At 41.3% G+C, this 25,317-nt stretch overlaps 1 protein-coding gene across 3 annotated transcripts in view; it reads left to right on the top strand.

The window, feature by feature from the left end:
* NRG2 (neuregulin 2) overlaps positions 1 to 25,317 on the top strand; it is a 306,149-nt gene that overhangs the window by 260,751 nt on the left and 20,081 nt on the right. For 2 of the 3 annotated variants that reach the window (XM_074960739.1, XM_074960740.1), the window contains exon 7: positions 17,802 to 17,825. The exons of the other annotated variant lie outside the window; for it this stretch is intronic. In XM_074960739.1, the coding sequence (XP_074816840.1) occupies positions 17,802 to 17,825 (24 nt within the window). The remainder of the gene's footprint in view (positions 1 to 17,801; positions 17,826 to 25,317) is intronic. 3 annotated transcript variants of the gene reach the window in all.

Below are 25,317 nucleotides of genomic sequence, written 5' to 3'. Positions count from 1 at the left end.
TGATGATTAGACCCTTTTGCTGCATCTAGGCCAGATAGTGAGGAGGATGTACCCAGGGTTCCATCAGGCCAGGTGTAGAGTGCTTCCTGAGAGTGACTGCATCCTGGCTGGGCTAAACCCTGGAGTCCATACTCTGTATTTATTCAGACCTTGCTCAGGTAAAACTCCCATTGACCTAAGTAGATGCAGGATCATACTATCTATTTGCCAGATACCACTGGAGGTTTGTTCTTCTCTGGTAGTCAGAAGAATCTGTTCCAGACACTATGATATGGAGAAGCTGAAATAATTGGATGATTTCTCCCCCCATAGAAAGATTTTCCACTTTGCTCTTATGATCATGTGATTCAGTGGCTATTGCGAATCCCTAGTGCTAATTTTTGTCCTTCTGCAGTACCTCCAGAAGCTGTTGTCATGAGAAATTCTAATGATATTTACTGCTATGTGACAATACAGTTAAAATATTGAAATTCAGTTTTTCTGTGGATCATGCTTATATTATTTCAGTTTTTCATCTGCTGGTGGGGGGATTTTTTCCAGGTCAGTACAGAGAAACTCACTGAAATTAGCACTACTGGAAGAAATCTAGAGATTCTTAACTCTATTTTGATTTAGCCCTTATGCTGGTGAATGGCAACTGATGTCAGCTGGTGTTTGCCTGAGTAAAATTTGAGTAAGGATTTCCAGATTTCTCCACAGAAGGTTACACTGAATACTGCATTTAGTTATTTTTTATTGTAATGCAAAAATAATCAGAAATGTGTGGAAATACTGGAATGAAACCAAAAAGTATGAATAATAGTTACTTATTTAACAGAACTGTGGTTCTTGGAGATGTTTTGTCCATGTGGCTCCCACATGTGGTGTTATGCATGTGCCCCATAAGCAGCAAACATGGGAGCCACAAGGACAAATACTCAAATTAGAACTGTTGTTTTACTTTATTTATTGTAGCACCTTTCATGCAGGGTGCCACAAAACATCTTTAGAGACATTTGCAAAAACAAAGGGTTAAAATGTCAGAGGAAGGAATGACAGATTTACTGCGATTAAAAGGTATCTAAGATATATATCAAAGGATAAATAAAATAAATAAGGTCCTGATCCTGCACTGGATGCACACGTTAGGATCCCTGTGACCATGAAGAGCTCTATTGATTTCCCTGGGCTCTGCACAGGTTCAGGCATCCAACCTTGTGAAATATATTGTAAGATCAGGACCTGAACACCTAAAGTTGATCATGTTTAAACAAGTGGGATAGAGGTGTTTGCTGTATAGATACCAACGGGACTGTGACCTACATTAGAAAGACATTTAAATCAGTTTTAATTTAGATTGAAGGAGAATGAGCAATTAATTTTAAATGCATACTGAATATAATTAAATATATAAAAGAGAGATGTACCTTTGATATTTTAGAGTCCTATTAAATGAGAAGACATAGTCTAGGCTTATCTCCACTGTTTATGAATCATCAAATCATTTTGTGAAAGTATTTTTCATTTCACATTCTTCATGTTTATGTGTAATTATGTCTCTGCACAATTATAATTAAGGTGTATATAATAATAACAATATATATATATACACACACACAGCAATATGGATATTGTAATCATCATATAGATTGCAAGCCAAGAATGTTGAAACATACAGCAATAATCATATCTTCTGCCAGCTTCTAAAAGTCATATCGCATAGCTGTGATGTAATCAGAGCACTGTGAGGGTCACAGCGTGAAATATGACCTCAAGTGTAAAACCTCAGTAAAACAGAATGACTTTGGCAGCATTTTAACCAATAAAAATGTAATGTGCAAATGAAGAAAAGTTAGCTTTCCTGATTGGCTGAGTTGACTTTAATGTCACTGTCTTACCACCTATTATGCCTGCTCTCTCCCCATCCCACTGTTCATAACAATAGCTAAATCAAATTGTAAGTTTAAAAGAATTACACTATTTGTGTTCCGTGTTTGTAATTTTTTCGGTGTTTCCTTATTAAGCCCATGCTGTATCTTGAGGTGCCAACAGGCTTCGTCTCATGCATATCAGCATCCTTTTATATCTTTGCATAGTCTTATAGTGCAGTTATCTCCCCCCACCCCGTTTAGCCCCTTGACTATATATGGTAGAGTGACTGGACTGGAAGTTTACAGTTCAGAGCTATCATTTCTGTAGCCTGAAAAAGTGATGAATGTTGCGGCATGGTGACTCGGTGTTACCCACAAAGTCTCTTTTGCAACGTAAGGGACAATAGTTTCCTGTTGAAAATTTAAAACTCCAATGTGTGGCCCAAATTCTGCACTCAGGTATAATTATCCACCTCCAATTGACACCAGTAAGAGTTGTTGGTCTGTATTTGTCCCCAAACATGGGCCTTGTCCAAAGGCCTTTGAAGTCAGTGGAAGTTTTTTCCACTGAATTCAGTGGCCTTTGGATGAAGCCCCATATACTTGCATAGGAATATGTTAAAACAGTTTTAAATCTTTTGTTTTAAGCATACTACAGTTTCGGTTATACTCTGCTCAGGTGCCCAACCCTACCTCAGATCACAGGACTCCATAATAACAGCAGCTTTCTTGGATTCTTGAGCTTATAGAGGAGTGAAATTTTGTCTGTTTCTTTTGTTCACATCCACTTCAAAATGTTTCTTTCGCATAAAACATTATTAGGCACCACATGGTTGCACTACATATACACCAAAATATTTTTATTTAGATTTCCGCCATCTTTTGCTTCTGTTTTCCTGCAGTATGTCCGTGTAGCCTGAAATGCAGCAAAAGAGCTAGGTCGAGACTCAACAACGTAATTTGCTAACAAAACGTTACAGCTGCATAGCACTGACTGCACAATCCCTACTCCATAAAACCATTCCATTGGTTCTGCTATGCGTTGTTACCATATAATCCTGTTCCTTAAGGAGCCACGGCTTTGGATGTACTGATGATCTTTCCTGGCTGAGGAAGCCTCTTAAAGCCATAGCTGCAGCAGCTATTGTCTCTTGGGTAGAGTCTTCTCTCGCTTTTCCTGACTGAGCTGTCACAGCACACGTAGCCAGATCTAATGGTTTTCAGTTTTATTAGCATCACTAACGGACATCACAATGTCCAATCCCAGGTTCCAGTTCCATTAGTTGCGCAGATTGTTATAAACTTTCTCAAGATATCTGGCCAGCACAGCGGGACCTAGCCGTGTGATGATGTGAAGTGATATAGGGACAAAGCACAATCAGGTGGTCAGTGATCACAGCTTGTAGGTGGACCTTTAGCAACCTGTCTCCACTGGGAGCCTGTACGTCATAAGGGTTTTATCAGCCTTTTCACTTACATTATAGCACATATTCCCATACGCGGCTGGAAGTCCATACTGCACTTACTTCTCTGTAACCTTGGGAGGCAGGTGTCTGGGAAAACCTGAGAGTGCTAAGTCCACAGAACATGGCATCTTAATAGGCCTTCATGTGCTAAGGTCATGGGAGTCATAGATAAATTCTCAGGTGCAAGTGACAGAATCATTTTCAGGTTTAGTCCGACACTTCATTCATCGAAATACGACATAGCCTGATATTCTGTGATATCTTGAACAGTGGGGCATCGTCTTCTTGTTGGCATTAAGGTGACTACATGTTCCTCAGCCTAGGCAGGGACAAAACCCATTAAGTCAAAACATGCTGCCACTGTGTCTTCCCAAAATTTAAAACAAAATTGCTTCTCAAAAGGAAGACTGAGTTAATCTAACCAATCCCATCGTCTCCTAACCACTCAGGTTATATTTCTCTTCCTCTTGAGTGCTTTACCGTTCGGGGAATCTCCAGCAAAACTGAATTAATCTTGATGATATTCTTGCAGCTGCAGGGATGTTGCTGCTAAATAAATATTAACAATAAAATGGCCAGAGATTCTCCAGTACTGAACACGTCACAAGTTGAGGATAACTGCACCTGTATTTCCCTCTTCATAGTCTGCTCCAGGAGCATCCAGTCAGGTCTCCAGCCATCACCTGTCTCTGGGCCTGGACCCTTGTCCCACTCCCTTATGACTGGAGGTTTTAAGGCTGCCCAGCTCCCTGCTTTACACTGTGATCTCTCCAGTCTGCCAGTGTCTGTGCATTGCTTTCTCTCCGAGGGCTATGACCAGGTTATTGCCAGCAGTTACAAATTACCACCCAGCTCTTTCTAAGCAAGCACATTTATTCTTAAGGTTAAAGCATTACAGAGAATACATAATAAAAACAATAAACAGATTTAAACACACACCCCCTATCAGAAGCCACCTGCCAGTCTTATGTGGCCCTCATAGGCCAGTCTTTCCAACCCTTCCACAAGGGTTGAGGCCCTTCTTGGACAGAAGCACCTGTCCGTTTTTTGAATCAGAAAGAAATCCTGTGTCAATTCAAACTCAGCCTTTTAGACTCAGTGACTCACCGAAATCGCCCCCCACTGTTTTTAATTCCTGGAGGAGCTGAGGTGACCTTCCCCCACGGAATAGAATGCAACCATACATCAACCGTTCTGACATTTAATAAATGGTCCCCAAAGATACTGCATGGGGTTGCAATATCTCTCTCAGAATATTTACTGGATTTTCTTTGGGAAGTCCGAGTTTTCCTGGGTTGGATTCTCATCTCCCAGGGAAACCCTAAGAGTTGTGATTTCTGCATTTGTGGTCAGGTCTTAGGCTCCTCTCAGTCACCCTGGTGGAATGAGGGAGTTACTGTATTGAAGTCAAGGAGTAATGATAGTAAAACCAGTGTAGGGGAGAAGAAAATCAGGTCTTGTCTTTCCTTAGTGAAGGAGCTAAACCCCTAGTGGTCCTTCCCAAAAGACTGCACTGTTTAATACTCAATCTAGAGTTAAAGGCAGCAGCAAAGCTCTTCAAAATACTTGACAAGTTTCCCTCCAGTTATGCGTCAACAATAAAATGTCTCAGCCACAGGAGGGACTATTTTGTTTCCATCTTCAGCAATACCTCTGCTTGGATGTGATGTTGTCACCATGATGACTCCACTTGACCTGGGGAATTTTATCAGTGGATCTCATGAAAGCACCCATGCTGGGACTTGGGGACAGTTTTTACCTTCGTTTCTCTGCACATGTCTATGCTTGTGTCACCAGGGCTGGTACCAAAACCACCGCTCTTGCAAAGATGACTTTCTGAAGAATCTTAGGGCTAGTTTACACTAGAAGTGCTACAGTTGCACTGATGCACCTGCACTTCTGTAGTGTGTCTGGTGAAGACGCTCTGTGCCAACGGGAGAGAGATCTCCTGTCTGCATAATAAAACCTCCTCTGTGAGAGGTGGTAGCTATATCGCTGGGAGAAGCTCTTCCGCCACATAGCGCTGTTCACACTGGTGCTTAGGTCAGTATAACTTAGTCACTCGGGGGGTGGTTTATTCACACCCCTGAGCAACATAAGTTATACCAACATAAGTTGGTGGTGTGTACAACCAAGCCCTTAGTAGCAATATTGGTCGCCATTTCTTGAGATCATATCTGTCCTCCTCCATTTTATTCAACAATATCCTAAGGGACTGGGAGAGCCTTCTTTTTCAACCGTCTGCTGAAAAGATTGCCAGAGCTCTGGTCAACAGGTCCCCAAGGGTTTTGTAAAACACAGAGATAATTCCCTCACACCCTGGTGAACTGGAGATATTGAAAAAAATAGTGCTATAAACAACACCCTTTCCAGTGAAGACAATTCAGGGATCAGCATGTTAGCTCAAATGTCTATATTTAAATTTTATCCAGCTGAGATTTGTGGAACAGTTTAGAATTTTGTCACACAGTGTAGAATTCTGCTGGGTCCATTTATGTTTTTTTTCTTCTGAGTCCTGAAAGTTCACCTCAAGTTTACTATTCACTCTTTTCCGGAAAGAAATAACATCAATCTGGTGGAGAACCCAGAGTCCTGCTCATCTTGCTGTTGATTTTTCTAAGTGTATATTCTGCTTCATTTTCTGCTTGATGATGATATTAAAGTTGACGTCTGTGACCTAGAATGGAGCTAATTTACACTAATTTCTGATTTAACCTCGTATAGTCCCCATTTTTCTTCCAGATTTTGTACTTAGCTTCTTTTAAAAATTTAATTTTGAGAAGTCAGTTGGTGTCTTCCCACCAATCTGCAGAGAAATTATACAGCAGCATCTTCTAATCCTTAGAGAGAGAATAAACTTTGCCCTGAATTTTGTAGTCCCATAAGAGCTCATTATTCAGGCCCTTTTTCTAAGTGGAGAGAGATGTATTTATTGCACAGTGCTCAGTATAGTGACATGGAAACGTGGAATGGAAGAGATTTACTTGAGCAGTCAATGTTGTGGAGTTAGTGTATATCCCAGCAATTTTGCTTTTGATGGAACTTTTATGAAAATGTACCCTGGATTTCTAGGGGTATGTGAGCTATATGAGTCTGTTAGGTTCTGCTTAATGTGAATATTTGAAGCATGGCCATCATATGTGAAGGTATGTAACTGAACGTTGCTGTCCAAGTTTCTCTTTCTGTAGTTGAAAATGCTTCTGAAGATGTGGATTCTAAAAAGTATTATTGAGATCTGGTCAGAACCGTGTATTGAAGACAGTTTTGCCCTATCTGTTATAGCAGCAAAATCATTTTTATCTTAAGGTGAGAAGGGGCGAGGGATAACCCAGTACTTGCTGCAGTGGACAACAGCTGGTCATTTCCCTATTTTAGACAGGGATAGATAAGACATTATACATTCAAAGGTTTCAGAGTGGTAGCCGTTTTAGTCTGTATCAGCAAAAAGAACGAGGAGTACTTGTGGCACCTTAGAGACCAGCTAATTTATTTGGGCATAAACTTTCATGGGCTAAAACCGACTTCATCAGATGCATGGAGTGGAAAATACAGTAGGAAGATAGATATATATGAAAAGATGGGTGTTGCCTTACCAACTCTAATGAGACAAATCAATTAAAGTGGGCTATTATCAGCAGGAGGAAAAATCACTTTTATAGTGGTAATCAGGATGGCCCATTTCAAACAGTTGACAAGAAGGTATGAGGAACAGTAGGGGGAAAAATTAGCATGGGGATATAGTTTTTAGTTTGTGTAATGACCCATCCACTCCCAGTCTTTATTCAGGCCTAATTTTGATGATGTCCAGTTTGCAAATTAATTCCAGTTCTGCAGTTTCTCGTTGGAGTCTGTTTTTCAACTTTTTTTGTTGAAGAATTGCCTGTAATAGGTCTGTAATTCAGTGTCCAGGGAGGAAGAAGTATTCTCCGACTGGTTTTTGAATGTTATAATTCTTGACATCTGATTTGTGTCCATTTATTCTTTTTATTCTTTTCATTCACCTGCACATCTACCAATGTGATATATGCCATCATGTGCAAAAAATGCCCTCTGCCATGTACATTAGCCAAACCGGACAGTCTCTACGCAAAAGAATAAATGGACACAAATCAGACATCAAGAATTATAACATGCAAAAACTAGTCGGAGAATACTTCAACCTCCCTGGACACTGAATTACAGACCTATTACAGGCAATTCTTCAACAAAAAAAGTTGAAAAACAGACTCCAACAAGAAACTGCAGAACTGGAATTAATTTGCAAACTGGACATCATCAAAATTAGGCCTGAATAAAGGCTGGGAGTGGATGGGTCATTACAAAAACTAAAAACTATATCCCCATGCTAATTTTCCCCCCTACTGTTCCTCACACCTTCTTGTCAACTGTTTGAAATGAGCCATCCTGGTTATCACTATAAAAGTGATTTTTCCTCCTGATGATAATAGCCCACTTTAATTGATTTGTCTCGTTAGAGTTGGTAAGGCAATCCCCATCTTTTCATCTCTCTCTCTCTCTCTCTCTATATATATATATCTTCTTACTGTATTTTCCACTCCATGCATCTGATGAAGTGGGTTTTAGCCCACGAAAGCTTATGCCCAAATAAATTTTTTAGTCTCTAGGGTGCCACAAGTATTCCTCGTTCTTTTTATAAATTCAAAGAATGCTTTGCTTTCTGGTAGTAGATGCGGGGATAGACATTTATTAATCTAAGAAGGTCCCCTTGGGATCCACATTTTCTATCAACCCTTTACCTGGACGCTCACTGGTTATGTTCTGTACAATAATCTCATCAGCATGCTCCCTGCACCATCATAAGGTTCCTTTCCATATACAAGATAGGATGGCCTCCTCACCGGTCACTCTTTCCTGGGAAAACTGCCTTCCTAGAGGATCTTCTGATTCTGAAACAGTTTCCACCTGCAAGCCCGGTGTCAGACACCACATCCCCATTACACGTCTCGATGAATTTCTCAGCCTTGTGCAGTTGCTCCAGAATGTTGGAATGTCTACCATCATTGACCTGGAAACAAACTGGATACAGCATTGCGTATTCCCACACTCGCTCTGCTAATTGGCATCTAATCTTCCCCAAAGCTCTCCTTTTCAGCTGATTAGTACTATCTTCCAGAAATAGGGCCATCCAGATTTATCAGTGGAGATTGATCTTGTTTGTAGGATGATCAGTCATAATAATAAATACCATAGATTTAACAGCAACTTCCAGTTAATTGCAACATATTGCCAGGACCCATTCCTTTGAGTAAGCACAGCTGAGTGCTTCAAGTGTGTGCTATGGCTTCCAAACATGTGAACCTAGCTTTCACTGATAAAGTTTGGGTCCTGGGGGGCCTACGTGAGCCTGGTGCTAAGCAAGTGAGAGTAGCTGAGTGGTTTGGTGTCTCAAAGTCTGTTGTCTCATGTATTCACAAGAACAGCCAGAACATCTCACAGGAGCACAGCAAACTGAGGCCACAAGTGCCAATGTGAGGGAAAGGAGTCAGATGCTGGTGAAGCCCTATGGCTCCGGTTTCAGCAGAAGGTTGGCCAGGGTGCTTGACTCTCTGGGATGATGCTGAAACAGAAAGCAAGTCAGCTGGCGACAGAGCAAGGGAAGGAACAGGGAGCTACAGCTACAATACATGTGCTGCTTGATACATGTGCTGCTTAATTGACAATTGCCTGGCTCATTCAGCTAATGTAGAGGTGTCACAGGTCGTGTTAAAATTCTTGCCTCTGAACACAACCTCAGTCATGCAGCCAATGAACATGTGTCATTAAAAATGTCAAAGGTCATTGCTGTGCTTGTCTTAATGCACAAGTTATTGCCTCTCTGGACACTGACCCACACCTGCGAGCGGTGGATGTTGCCAAAAAACCCAGATCTGATTAACTTCATCTTGCTACAGAGTCAGAGGCCTCTGTTCTCCCCAGACTGTTCTAAACTACTTCAGAAACGGCAGGTTTTCACCAACTGACACTGATGTGCTGGCCAGTGCTTCTGTTCCTGAAAACCCAACCACAGGGGAATTGGAGGCCATTGTTGAGTCTGACAGTCATCTGGAGATAGAAGGGGAGCTTTCTTATGCTAAACTCCTGGAGACAGCAGTGGCTGGAAAGCCCCACTAGGCTGATGAGGCACCAGAGGATAGTGTCTCTGATGATGAACCCGAAGAGCATTCCCCCACGGAGCAGCTATGTGCTGGGGATATTTTTGGCAGGATATGCCAGAGTCGTGGCTTTGAGAACGGTTCTGACGCTGCATGCAAACCTCAGAAAGATTTGCAGGTGGAGGTGGCAACGTGCAGAATGCAGAGAACATTGGACAAATTTTGTTCTTAAAAAACATTTTTACTGGTATAATTTTTTGTATTTGTTATAAAATCTTTTGCTGCTTTAATTTGTGTGACACATAAGGAGCACTCAGTACAGTACTGTTCAGCATACAGAGACATTGTACTGCAGGTGTTTGATACATTTTCTCTGGGGTTTTTCAAAAGCGTTTGCTTCATACAGTACTGTAGAGTAGTGTTCCACTTTACAGTATTTCTTGTGACATACAGCAAACTGTAATTTCCTAAATTTGCTCTAAGCATTGTGGTACATCAGATGTCCATTACTGTGTGCCATGTTTGGTTTTCTTCGTGCTGAAAGTGAATAAACAGTTTCACAACTAGTGTACTGTACAATGCGTCATTGCTCTGGGCTCATTTTTTTATGTATCCCCCCTGAAAAAAAGTTGCTTATTGGCAACTTCCAGATAATAGCAGCTTTTAACTGGGAACCGAGAGGTTGCTATTAAGCAGAATCCATTGGGTCTCTTAGGGCCCAGCCTATCCCCTTCTGAAATCAAGGGGATTCCTACCCAAAGTGAGGCGTCTTCATGTTAACAGCACTGTAAATATATGTTTGATCCTCTCAGAACAGATATGATTTGGACTCACGCTCTGTGCTGGTTTTATGCATTTGAGGCAAAATTCATTCCCATGCACTACATAAGTCCTCAATGTAGGGCTTTAGTGGGTCTTCAGTGGTACATACACCTGAATTTCACCCTTTCTATACACACCACTTAATTTATTCAACAGTTTATTTCCTATGTGATAACCGGGATATAGGGAGAAGAGTAAAGGGCAGAACATTTACTTCTGTTTGGTACAGATCTGGATTACAGGAAGTATGTTCTCATAAAAAGAACAAACTTGTATACCCTTTTCATTGTCCTTTCTCTTTTACCTCCTCTGTCTCTTATTCATCTGAATTCAACAGCAACATTGTAACACTTTAAATTCCACAGTCATCACACATCTACCCTTTGGTGATATGATAACTGCGGACCGTTTAATTGTAGGGTAATTACTGTGGCATGTTGTGGCCGGGTAATTACAGGGAGTTAGTGGTTTATCATAATGACAGGGTTATTTCTCAGTCTTGAACCACAGTGCAGGTTATACATTGGGACCTACTAAGGTTAATTACATAGTAATCACAGGAGCCTGCTAATACACTGCCATTTGCAGGATATTTCAGTACCAGCAAAAACCTGCTATGTTCTTTTTATTAATAAGGTACTGAGCGAGCTAAATTGCTATGCAATTAATGAAAAGTTATGGGCCAATTGCACCCTGGGATTTGAAGTATTATCCATCATTCCATTCTCTTCAGCGCATCATCTCCTTTCCTCGTGTTTCTATGGGGAGAGCGTGGATTGTTCTCCAGACTTTTTGGAGCAAAGTTGAACCCTTGTGAAATGAGAATTGACTTTATTATCAAGAATTTTATATGCTTGCCCTCAGATTTTTTCCATCTGGTTTTCTTTCTCAGACCCGTTGGGCTGTGGAGGCCAGTTCCACTCAGCTGCTTTGAACCCAAAGCTGCTTTGAAGAGGATAGTTTATAAGAGCACTGACCACCTGGCCTTTGCTTTTTAGGCACTCGGGGAGCTACAGCAAAGATACCTTCCCAGAAATCTACAGTTCCGTGAAGGCCATCTTGTCTTGAATTGTTAGTCACATGGAGATGCTTGCCTGACATTTTTAAAGCAAAATGTGACCAGAAAATCAACAGGGATTGTATAACCATAGGTCTGCCATTCTTATACCCACCCCAGCTGCAGAGAAAATACACAGCAAAGCTCATCTGTGATGTCACAATAGACAAAGAAAGTGCTTCCAACAGTAGTTTTCCAGCCAACGCTATTTTAGCATATTATTGTTTTAGTTAAAGGAATAATCTCTCAATTTAAAAACATATACTCTGTACAAACGCCTTTCCTTACCCAAGGTTTTGCTAATGACACCACAAGACAGTGATAGCACTTACAATCAAATTAATTATTTGCTATTTGTATGATTTATATGCCATGGGTGAGATTCATCCCTGGGTAGGAGGCCAGCATAAGGCATATGAGTTACTTAATTCTAAGGAGTGAAGTGCTGACCCAATGATGAATATTTCTGTACTGTGGCAGTCAGGGCTTGTCTACACGGGCAATTTACAGTGCTGCAACTTTCTCACTCAGGGGTGTGAAAAACACACCCCTGAGCGCAGCAAGTTTCAGCGCTGTAAAGTGCCAGTGTAGACAGTTCACTTCTAAACCTACTTGTCATACAAAATCTGTCCAATGTACCTTGGGATCAGCATGTGATGGGCGTGGAATTGTCCTCACGTTGGCTTTGGTTGGAAGTGCAGATCAGGGCCATGCATCATCTTCCAGCTGTTTGATTCAGTAAGGTTTGCTCTTTTTTGGAACACGTTCACTTGCATCCCATATTTCATGGCAGTTTCCTCCAATTTTTCTGCTCTGGAGCATCGTAGAAGGTAGACACATAAATTTTAAACACTAGCATTCCTTCTTCACATCTGTTCACTGCCCTTTCCCATTGTGGCTCCAATGTGGAGGAGAGGCCCGGCCCATCTACACTTGATTCAGATCATCACTTACCAGCGCCATCATCTCCCATGTATTTCAGCACTGCTCAGGCTAGTGTATTCACCGTCTGACACAGCTGCAGCAATATAAGCTTGTGTAGAGCTTGCTTCCTGTTTCCAGTGACTCCATGGGAACAGAAGCAGGCCCTTAGTGTTGTGTATTGTGATACTAGAGTAGTAAGAAAAGACACACTGGCTGATTGTAAAATCACTGGCCTGGGATTGAAGAGAACTGGCCTCTGTTTTTGCGTGTGACATTGACTTGCTGTGTGACCTTTGGCAAGTCACTTAGACCAAAATTTGCAAACTTGGGTGTCTAAAGGCATGCACCTAAATCCATAGTTGGGCACCTAAATATAAGTGGTTTGACTTGAAGAGGTGCTTAGTATCTCTGAAAATGCAGCATTTCGATTCCAAATATTGACTGATGTGCCTAAGTTTAAGAACTCAACTGTGAAAATTTTGGTCTTCACCTTTTCGAGCTTCAATTTTTCCTTCTATAAAATAAGGGGTTGTGAGGCTTAATTCCTTAAAGTAACTCCTTTAAACTGTGTGTCTGCAAGCTGAGGTGGGAACGAATGCCCTGCAGGTTGAAAAATGGCTGCAAGTGGACTGTAATGCCCAAAGCCCCAGGCTGAGGAGGGCTGTTAGACCCCTTTGTTGCGACCAAAAGAAGAGAACAGGAGAGGGATTTAAAAACTCAAAACCTTTACTTCCCTAACATGCCACAGGGGGAGCTGTTTTCACGTACACCCCTCCCAACCCCCCTCAAATTGTCCCCAACTGTGCATATACAGTTTGTCTTGTCTTCCATGGGAGGCTGGTTCACTGGGTACCTTGTTCTCTCCTCACAGCCCTCTTACAGTCCACCCAGCTCTGGAGTAGATTAGGGAAATTACTTAAGAGAAGTCATCATTTTGCAATAAAACAGTGCTTCTTGAAGTCTCTTTCTCAGCACAAGGGAATACTGCTTTTCTGCTCAATCTGCATGGAATTACACCAGGCATGAATTGAGTCTCAGTGGTGGGATTTTTCAAGAGTCTAGGGGAGTTAGGTACCCAACTGCCATTGAATTTCAGTGACAGTTGGTTTCTAAGGGCCAGATTTTCAAAGGCACTTAGATGCCTAAAGATGCTGGAATGTACAAAAGCATCCAAGTGAGGTACATGTCTAAGTCCTAGTGCTTAGGCCTTTTGGAAAAAACACCTATCTGCATCTTTAGGCACCTAAATATCTTTAAGATCCCAGCCCTCATGTGCCCATATGCTTTATTAAGTCCTGTACTGGTGCTGCTGCTTCAGTGATCTTCTGTGAGGAGGTTTAGCTCGTAGAGTGATTTGATGTTGGCCAATAGCAGAGCTGGAGCAGTAAGAGCAGCAGCCAACTTGGATACATTAAACTGAAAAAACTTCCCTCAGTTTTTACGCTGTCTGTCCCTCTCTCTATATATATATATCAACCTTTTACTTTCATTCTAAATGTTGTTGGGCAGCTCGGGGTTGAAATTATTTTTATTTTAACATCAACTTTTCCCTGTTGTTGTATTTCCTGCAATGTGATCAACACAAAAAAGTATGAGAGCCAGGAAATGTGCCCCCAAATCCTTCACCGAATATGAAATTAGTTCATATGGCTCAGATACAAGGTTTTTGCCATAAATGTGCAGTGCCTTCAGTCGCCCTCTCTGAGATTGTGTTAACAAATGCCTAGCTGGTGAATGCATATTGGTGCGGAACACTGTTGACCATGTGCCAGTAGAAAGGTAATGGTATAAAGATACTTTAGATCAGCTGATTCTGTCTCAGCTAACTGGACTGTGTTTGACTATCCAAGGATGTAGTAGCTGTACATTTGTATAGTACATATCGCAAAAACATAGCTATGTGAATGCCTAGTTAATGTTAAACATTTAAATTGAAAAAAGCCAGGAAATGTTTGTTTGGTAGCAATATTAACTCAAGCATATATAGTAGGCCGCAGTGAAAATGTACTTATGGCTCATGGTATTAATTCACCAGTATAAATTCTAAATATGGAGAATGCCAAAAACACCGCAGAAGTATGAAATACCAGACTACAGTAGATGTTTTTTTAATGATGACTACTGTGTTTGGTGTAATAAATTAGGTATTAAAGCCAGAATTTTCAGAAAGGTTCAGCCACCACAATTAGGACCAGATTTTCAAAAGAGCTCCAAACCCAACATCTGGCTATAATTGTCACCGTGGGATCTTCTGAGTGCTGAATACTTTTGAAAATATGGCTCCAACTGTGGATGCTCAGCCAATGAAAATCTGGCAGTGTGTCCTTTTGAATAACCTGGGCCTATGTACCCTAAGTAGTTATCAAAATGATTATATGTGTAATATAGGCAAATTATTGGTGTTATGAGAACTATGCATTTCCTACGTTTAAATATACAAGCTTAATGCTACCTTAACAGATATATATATAAAAAATTTTATCCAAGGGCTAAAATGCAAAGTGCCTAAGTGACTAAGCCCCAGATATTTAAAGACATTTAGGCATCTACGGATGCCAATAGGTGCCTAATGGGATTTACTGACTTGTTTAAGTAGGTTAGGTGCCTAAATCTTTTTGATATCAAAAAGATTTGAGTGCCTAACATGCTTAAGAACTCTTGAAATCCCACTAGGTGCATAGGTGCATCTTTAGATGTCTAAATACCTTTGAAAATCTGGCTCTTAGTCTCACATGCACGGACTTTCCAATGTGCCCGGTGGTGCTTGACCCCTTGCTTTGCGTCAGATCTTTCCCCTACCGCACCCCACCCCACCCCTTCCCCCAAGGCCCCGCCCCTGCTCTGCCTCTCTCCGCCCCCAACCCAGCCCTTCTCCCAAGCCCTTGCCCCCACTCCGCCTCTTCGTGCCACCGCTCCACCTCTTCCCGCCCTGTTTCGCCTCCTCCCCTGAGCACGTCGCACCCTCGCTCCTCTCCCAAATGACACACCATAAAATATAAATATGTATATATAACGTGGGTGGGTGGGCATGTACACCACATACGTGGAGGCGTTACCCATGGGATAAATAGCAGAACCACATGATAAATTGCAAAGCCGTAAGGTAAATATTTTTCATGCACATTGTTGCACTTCGATTGCTCTCTGCCTGCTAATTCTTTTTCAGGTGCATATTGTAACATTCTGACCCCCTGAGCAACTTCAAACATACACCTCTTTTATTTAAAAGAATTCCACCTGCCCTTGAAATGTTTCCTCCTTTGCTGTGGTATTCCTTTGCAGATGTACACCTGTCTGAGGCCAAGGACGGGGAAATTCCACATTTAAGAAAGTAGGGAATGATTCCCAGGCAGTTTAATTTATTTATAGGCGGCACAGGTAATGATGCCTGTAGTTAAAGTTGCTTATAACTTGCTATTATAACACCCTGTTTTCAGTTGCTTATATCTTTACTACACTGAAACATGAAGCCATTTATATATATATAAAGAGCTGGCTGAGAAATAAAAATAGTTCACAAAAATTTCAAGAACTTCCAAGATGGTTTCATTCCTTTACTTTTTGAAACAGGTTGATTTTCATTTTGTGAAATTTTCTACTGAAATTTCTTAAATCAACATGTATCAATTTACAAATAGAAAATTTTTGGTTTTTAAACATTCCACTGTCGGACTAAACTGACCAATCGTAACTGACAATGAAGAAGAAAACCCCTGGCACAAAACCAAAACCTCAAGATCAAACCCAGTAAATGAAAGTGGATACACAAAACCTGAAATGACAAGTGAAAACTTTTAAGATAAAAAATTTTTTGCTAAAATTTCTGTAAACTGGGGAAATATTGTGAAAATATTTTAAATCACATCCATCTGAAGCTGCTCAGGCATTTGGAAGGTTAGAATAAGTCATGTGGGGAGATGAATTACTGGGCAAGCAACTGATGCATTTTTATCAGATGGCTCCATAACTTAGCACATTACCTTCATATATATATATTTTAAAAAATCAATTGACAAGATAAAAAACTGAAATAAAGTAAATCTAGAACCAGGGTTTACATGATAAACAAAGGTTCAGAAGAATATGTTAGTTGGGTCCGTTTTTCTCCTGCCCTTCAACCTTGTGTTGTCATTCATACCTGTGCAAAGTAGTTGTGAAATACTACCAGATGGCAGCGTTTTGCACTCTTTTTGCCGGGTATGAATGGTGACTCAAAATGCAAAGCAGGGAAGAATCAGGCTCTGTGGTAGGGAAATGGCAAAATACTCAAAAATGGAGTATAAAAGAGGAACCTGCTTTAGATGAGACTATTACTGTAGTCCATAAGGGTTAGTGCTAATCCCCCAAAGTTCAGTACAGTTGCAGAGAAAAACTTGTCTTTCTCTACCAGAAAAGTGGTTACTGTGGAAATTGGAGCATAATAACATTCACATCCACAAATTAGGAATGGTCATGTTTTGTGTATGGTGGCCTCTGCTTTATATGCAATGATGTATATACAGGGTCTGAATGTTCATGCAGGCAAAACTGCTGCTAAGGTGTTTTCCTGTATAATGCTGCATCATCAACACCCGTTGGGTGTGATGATATACAAAAATTCTCAGCTATGTTGAATATTTTCAGCTTAACTGCATTGTTGGTCCATTGAGGAAACTGTATTTCTCTCAGCAATAGCTCTCCAACATAAATTGCTTCCTTATTTTTAACTAATTTGAAGTTTCAATTGTATACGATCAGATTTTTGTTTAATTCAGCACTACTCCTGTTCTTTCTAATGAAAGCAAGGTCACAGTGTATGTCAAAGGTGGAAGAGTATAAACGTCAAAGAAACTTTGAGAACAATTCTGATTTTTAGATTCACAGGGATTGTTGTCTTGCACAAGCAGCTACAGATTTGCATAATTAATTACATATAGTACATACACAATGAACTACACCCCTGTAAGAACTACTATAGCCAATAGACGTGCACAGTCAACATGCATGTCAGTGGATTTTAAAAGCCGTGCTGCAGGATGCACCTGTGTATCTGAGATCAGACTTCAGACTATGTGCACAGAAGTCTCCTCATTAATTAAGGATAATAGATTGTATCTTTTTGCTTGGCACTGTTTGAAGGCCTGCACATCCAGAACGGCTTGTGAAATTGACTAGTGCCTACTCCGGGCGTGCAAGTACAGGAGACCATTTTACGAGATCCTTGCAGCAGCTATGTATGCTGGCCTTTCTGGTGTCAGGATATGTCTCTCAACTGTGTACGTTTATTCCAACTAAAAACTGAATTCCATCTCAGGTACTAACAGACATGTCTCATCTCTAGAGAATTCATGATTAACTACCATTGCTATCTCTTTGAACATTTCTTTACATGGAGCAATACCTCTTGTGGGAATTAAAAACATATTAATGCAAACGTTGTGTTCCTAGTTACTGCTACTGAGACAATGAATAGGAAAAGCTAACCTGCTTTAACCACGCAGTGTGTGTATATTTTGTATATTTAGAAATCTCTGACAGACCTGTTTTTCTTTTTTTCTTTCTCTTCCTTGTCCTCTTTCTGCATTGGCAGAGCATCTTGGATTTGAATTAAAGGGTATGGAACAACCATTCATTTGTTAATCAGAAGCCATTAAGAGCTGCCCACAGTCCTTAACATTATGGCTTTAATGGGATGATTAAAAAATCAGCTGTTCTGCTCTTTTTACTGGTACCCAGAAGGATATTTGGATCAAAAAAACCCAAATGTGAACCTATAAAAACACACATGTATTTGTAGCAGCACGTTTTTCTTTGTCATGACAAGAAGCACGATGTGCAAGGCATTACTGGAATACTAAATTGCTATATGTCTCCTCACTGCAAATGTTTTTTCTGTATTTAACTTGAAGAGCTGGGGTTTGTGTAAGTTTGAAAGGTAACCAGCAAATGTAGCTTGGTAACGGACAAATATTCTGGTAACAGAAAGTCTAGAATTTTGGCCACTGGGGAACAAGAAGGGCAGTGGGGGATTGGAGTCAGAGTCATGCTTTTCTCACAAAACGTACGTGATTTGAAAGAAGTTGGTTTCAAAAGGTAAATCAATTAAAGTCAGCTGAAATATTCTGGAAGCGTAGTGAAGTCAATTGGGGAGTGTCTTGCCATTGACTTCATTGGGCATTGATCCAGCTCAAGGAATATAGGCTAACATTTTCAAAAGCACCTTAGGCCCAGACCCTCAAAGGTATTAAAGGATCTGAGTCTTAGGGACTTAGATGCTTTTGAAAATTTTACCATTCGATAATTTTAGGAACAGGAAAACCCCATTTGGCGAAACACATGGCTCCTTTCTAGATGATCATAATCCCGCTTTTTTGTCCTGCATCCCCCTTAACTCTCTCTCCAGAAGTACAGTGCAGGGGTCTCTTGAGTTCACATTTTGTGCTGCAGTCATCTTCCCTTGTACTGCGTCCCCTCTCATTTGTTTTCTGTGTGTGGCATAGTTCTGGCGGAGTTCTCTATTTACTCTCTAATTTTTACATTGCCATTTGGTTTTAAAACACTTACTCAGTGTGCAAAACCATAAAGAGCCAAGGCCCACCCTCCTTATTCAGGGCTATGCCATGTTTCTGTATTGAAGGAGCTGGCGTAAAAATGAATGGCATCATATTGCCCCAAGTTCTTACTCAGTCAGAACTCCCAGTGCAGTTTTGGTTGTTTAAGACAGCAGGATTTGGCCTGGTGACTATGCTGATGCCTCTTGGCAAACCTCTGTCACATTCCTCCAGGGGCCATATTCTTCTCACAGTTGCACCCATGTAACCACTTCGGCTTCAGTGGGGTTATGCGTGGGTAACTGAGAGCAGAATTTGGTTTAAATTTCCAGTAAAAGCTACCTCCGTTCTGTAAACATTTCCTTTATCGCTTCCTGCAGATCCCTGAGACCTGCTGTTGCCTTGTGTTGTATCGTTTCTAAGTGAATGCCTTCCTTTGTGCAATATGGTGCCCAGCTGTGCACACAGAGATCCACAGGGGATCTGATAAGTGCCCTGAACTGTTTTTCTCTCTGCTTATATATCTTTAGTCCAGATTCAGTGCAGCCAGAGAGATATGTTAGCTCAGTATAGCAGAGAGTAGACCTACGTGGTTAAGACACTTTAATTCCATTTGATGGGCTCACTGGGGCATGAGCCACTCACCTCTAGGGTCCGGGGGCTAAAGTCGTCTCTCAGCTATCCGGTGCAAATCACTAGACACTAGCATAATGAGAGTGGGCTTTGTCTCCTGGGGACCCCAATCCTTTCTTCCCCAGGGTCCAGTCCTGGGTGCTCCCAACTCCCACTGGTTTGAATGGAAATGGTGGGGCTGGGTATCTTGCAAGAGAGGGTCAGCACCCATTTCAGATTGGGCTCCAAGTGCAAAGGGGTTTGGTGGTTTCAGCACATCCCCCAATGGATATTTGTCCACCTTTCCAAACTGCCACAACACTGGGCAGAATTCGGCACAGGTAGTAGCCTCTGCTCCAGAGTAGGCCAGAAGCAGCCTGCCAGGACTGAGTCACATCCTCCCAGCAGGCAATTCTGTGCTACAGAAAGTGACTTGATTTTGGAGAAGGAATTATAGAGAAACTGGTGCTGCTATTACAAATACACTTTTAAATAACATTTAGAATTGAGGATTTTTGACATCCCTTTTTAGTTTACTTCTGTCTTGTTTTCTTTGTCCATTCCAAGTGTCATTATTAGGCAATAAACATTACTATGCTGGATCTTTAGCTGTCTTCTCTACTTCATCCATTCTTCACTGTCCATGTGTTTGCTATAGTACCCATGGCTGGAACTGTGACTGTGTCTGAATTACTTGACATTAAATGATTTATCCATAATGTCATTGTTTTAGAATGATGATGAGGACTATTATTTATTATTCGTATGGCATCATAGGTGTGCATGGCACTTTAGAGACAAAAATTGACTGGCCCTACCACAAAGATCTTATAATATAAATTAAACATAAAATTGTTGTATATTTTTACATTATTTTTTTTCTGTCACTGTCCCAGTGAGCTTATGTAACATGAAGGGATTATGTTATCAGCCATCAATTTAATGAGACTTCATGGAACCAACCTAGATTATTTTCAACAGTCATGCATTGAATTGTGCTGCACAGTGAGGGTGGGATTTGATCCAGAGGAAAAAGGGTTGCAGTATAGATGAAAGCTGTGGGGAAAAAACTAACTCATTTTGTAGATTTGCCTCTCCCACCACCATCCCTCCTTTTTCCCATTAAATAAAAGGCAGGGTTTGCATCTGAAAAAATTAACATTTTTGCAGCAAAAATTGTGAATAGTGAAAATTCTCTATGAAAATATCATTTTCCCTGGTCTCAAGGTAGAATCGGATCACTTCCCCTTCCTCCCCACCTGCTATGAACAAATATGTTCACCCAGCAGAAAAAAATCTTGAACAGATTCATCCACAAGCAATAAAAATCACATCTAGCTGCTTTGGCAAATTTGTATTAAATCTCTCAAAACGCAGGCTCGGCCTTTACACATGCAATACTCCACATCAGTGATCAAATGGAGAACAGATTGCTTGCTGTTTGTATGGAATTCATAACACCAACTGTGAAAAAGAGACTGTCAGAACTTTCTGAGCTGCTACCAAAAGTATCTTGTTAGGCCAGCCATGATTTTTTAGATCTGACTAAAATCTAAATGAATTTGCTGTTTATATATTCCAGGAAAAAATGTTTTTTTCAAAATTAAATGCTAAAAATGTGATTACGTCAACTAAAATTGGTTCACAAAATCCACCGAAGGGAGGTTCATGTTGCATTTCTGAGACTGGGGCAGCCGGTCCTGACAGCTCAAAAGAGTGATGTTTCCTATTTGTGAGGTGAGCAATGCCTGAGGCCTGTAGAGCACTGCTCACCTCAGCAAAATAAAATCATGCTTCTTGCCTATTTTAGCTATCCCTGCTGTTTTTGTGCTGGTGCCACCAGTTGCGACAGTATAGTAGCTCCTCCTTCACCATTAGTCACACTGGAGTTATAGACACTGACAATGAAAATCTCCCAATCTTTGGTCCCCTCCGGTCAGGTCATGGCCCCTCTTGTATTTCTCAAGTTCGATGACTTCCCAAGGTGGAATGTACATTTTCATTAATGATTCCAACCACAACATGATTGAACTGGAGAACTTGGAACATTTGACCAAGTGAAAGGGGCTATACTGATGAAATCCAGGCGTGTAAAGGTGCGGCTTTCCCTTTCCATGCTTCTACCAGAACAGAATATGCACAGCATTCCCCATCAGGCAAAAATACAGGGAAGGGGAAAGCAAAAAAGCTGAGCTAAACAACCCAATCCAAATGTGAGTTCATCCCAAAAGAGGACATATGATGATTTGACGTAATGGGGAGGCCAGAGAACATCAGATCAGACCGCATGCTCCAACAACAAATCGTCTGTATGAGTCTGCATCACAACTGAAAAAAAATCACCTCTGTGCAGAGTCAGCACAGGACCTCAGCACCATTTAGGTCCCACCTTAACCCCTTAGAGCTAGTGCAGAAGGTTTGGGCTGGCCTTCTGCACAGGGGTAAATTTTATCCCAGTTGAGGAGGAACTTGATTAACTGCTTCTCAGAGGACATGCTACCTAACCCAGTATCGGCCAAGGAAAGCACATGGAGGCACCAAAGCTTGGGAGATTCTTGATGTCATCGTCTCTAATGAATGTTGAAGGAAGATGCCTGTAGTGGTGGCACTAGGATGCAGAAAGGACAGAATAGGTAAGAAATTCTCTATTCCTGTCACCTGTAATAATGACTATGCTAAAAGTCTCCTCTCTTGCCTGCAGTGTGAATATCTGTGTGTGCTGCATTCATTCCCTCCCCAGAACCCGTGTTCAGTTCAGCGGAAGTTTGACATGCAGGACATGTGCAGCCCGTGTCATAGAGGTTCACAGTGCAGAGCGGAGTGAATGGAGATTCCCCCCCCCCCACCCCTTTTTGGATCACTGCTTTAGAACGAATGTTCGCAGTGTGCAAAATGAAATATTTCTGATTTATTTTTGCACGTTGATAAAAAGAAACAAAACCAGATGGATTTTGACACTCTCTGGCTTCTCAAGTAACTACTGCTGTTTGTCTCCCGTTTAGACCCTCAGAAAGAGAATCATTTTTTCTATATTAGATACTTCCAAAAGTGGTAGGCTAAGACAGGCTCAAATCCCAAATTATTTTCTCTTTGCTTTTTATAAAATACTTTTTATCCTAATACCAGGGCATGACTCTAGCATTCCTAGCACCTGATGCCATTCTTACTTTCCTTCTGGTTTTACCTCCTATACCTTTGCAGTTGCTGGGGAATACCAGGTATAGTGTAGTGAGGACACTTAGTGTCTCCTGGTGGAACATTCCACCCTAGCAACTTCAGCAGGGTTTTTCTTGCCTAATTTCTATGAGAAATTTTCTAGAGAATGCTAATTAAGGGACAAACCCCAACAACCCGGAATGCTGTATAAATAATACATGCTACTGGGACATATTGACTTATTCATGGTACAAGTCTTTTTTTGGTTCTTCCTCCCATCGGGTTCACAAGATGATATAATGGACCAAATTCTCCTCTCAGTTATGCAGTTAGAAATCCAGTTACTCCATTGATTTCAGTGGATCTGCACCCAAGTAACTGAGGGCAGACCTTGGCCTACTGTATTCATACAAGAAGAATAAATGCCCCTAGCCATGTGATTGGTTGAGGATATTTGGGTTGAACTGATTTGAGGCAGTCTGAATCTTAGCTTTTCCCCAGACTCCATTCTGAACAGTTTTACGGACCTGATCAGTTTGGATAAATTACTTCTCTCTAAAAGTGTACTGTTAATCTGTTGCAAGTGACTGATTTCATTGGCGCTGAAAAGTCTTCCATTACAAATAACTATGTATCTCTCCTGCTTGTTACAGCCATATCTTAACAGAAACAACAGATCACTGGTGAAATTCAGTTTAATTTCACAAGTGTATGTGAGTTGTACAGTGTGGTTGAGACCATGCAGTGTCCCATGATACAACTCATTCCTGGAACACAATTGCCAAGAGGATTAACATCTGTATTACTGTTTGGGTTGAAAAATTAATTAGATTACTTCCCAGGATTTCATTTAAAAAATCCACTGCTGTTATTGGTTTCTGGATTTTCAATACTCTGTCCCCTCCCTGTCTTCCAACAGCCCAACCACCTCTCCTCCATGCCCACCCAACCTTTGATTATTTGAAAGTTTTTCCTTTCAGCACCTGTATGCTTTTGTATATCAGATGTTGTGGTTTCTGGAATAACTCTAGGGCCCAGAGCATGCAGTTGTTGCAAGAAAAAAAGTAGTCCTCAGTCCAGCAGGGAGAGTAGAGATATGCTGGACCTTGTGATGGGGCCATCAAAGGATCAGTGTATATATGTGTGAGAATGGGTGTGACAATCGGAGTCCAGACACCCCAAAGAGAGAACAGAGGTTCTGAACCCCAAAGAATAAGCAATTGAATCAACTGGTTGTATCTGATGTTACTGTGTATAAAAATGTATTGTGTCAGGTCTTTTATGAAAGCCTGTAATGTTCTGGCAGTATTCTGTAATATTTTTATCCCCACCAGGTCTCTGTTGTGTGTGGAGTGTGTGTGGCAAAGTGAACTGAAGGCTGGGGGCTGGTTTCACTCCATTGGGGGTGACGAACTAGAGGTGGAAAATCCAAGTGTTGGGTAGTTAAGAACTTGGGGGAGACAGATTTGGGGGGACTTGCCACTGGAAGGGCTGTTGAGGTCACCCTGCCAGGGGTTACTAGGCTGGTGGAAGCCAGGGTGAAAACTTACGCTCATAGGCTGGCTACTGGTGTCAGAGCTCTGAGCCATGGCAGCCTAGTGTTAGGCCCCCCAGGTTACAGGGCAGGTGGTGACAGAACTCCTTACTGGTCTGGGTGGTGCCCAAAACATTGCAGTGGCATAGCTCGCAGGATTTGAACCTGTGTGGAGAAGCCAGCCTACAAGCATAAAGGTGACCTCAACATCTCCTTCCGGTCCCAAGTTCCACCAAATCCAATCTCAGGCTCTACATGTCTGTAATATCTAAATTCCCTTTTCTAATACAAGTTACCTATTGCCACTGAACAGTTTCCAAGCATGCTCTCTGTCCAAGACGTGCACTTCACTTCTATGCTGGTCCTGAGTTTTTGGGTGTCCTCACTTCAAAAGCCCTCTATTTTAAGGGTTTGCAGTTTTTTTGTCTTTCTCTCAGACTGTGGTGATTCATGAAGGGGAAATTCCTTCTCTCCTAGGCAGGGTCTACATTAAAAAATTAAGTGGACCCAGCTATGTAGCTCAGAGGTGTGAAAAATCCACACCCCAAGCTACGTAGTTAAGCTGACCTAGCTCCCAGTGTAGACAGCAGTAGGTCAATGCAAGAATTCTTCCATTGACCTAGTTACCACACCTTGGGAAGGTGGGTTAGCTACAGTGACCGGAGAACCCCTCCCATTATTGCTGGGGTGACCAGATAGCAAGTGTGAAAAATCAGGATGCAGGTGGGAGGTAATAGGCACCTTTATAAGACAAACCCCCAAATATCGGGAATGTCCCTATAAAATTGGGACATCTGGTCACCCTCGTCATTGCAGGGGGTAGTTACACTGAAGCAGTACAGCTGTCCCGCTGTAGTGGTTTAAGTGTAGACTTAGCAGTTTTCCAAGACTGGGGTTTGGTGTTTTTTTTAATTTTAAGTTGTTTCAGTGTTTTCCCTCCATGCTAATGGTCCACCATTGTCTCTTCCTGGCTGTACAATGGATGGGTACTTGAAGTAAGTTCTGTGTAAACAACTGGTTTAGGAGGAGCCGTCCCTGTTCTGTGCTTGAAATTGTAGTTCTGGTCATGAGCATACTAGTCTAGATACATAATTACATACATTTCTAATCCCATTCTGTCTATGTATCTCCTAAGGACCATCAAGTTAGAACATTACAAGCTTTCATAAAAGACCTGACTTGGCATATTTGTATACACAATAACATTGTATACCACCAGTTGGTTCAGCTGCTTATTCTTTGGGGTTCAGACC

The sequence above is a fragment of the Natator depressus genome, chromosome 8, assembly GCF_965152275.1.
Source record: "Natator depressus isolate rNatDep1 chromosome 8, rNatDep2.hap1, whole genome shotgun sequence".
Lineage (NCBI taxonomy): Eukaryota > Metazoa > Chordata > Testudines > Cheloniidae > Natator > Natator depressus.
This window is presented reverse-complemented; position numbering and strand designations above follow the sequence as displayed.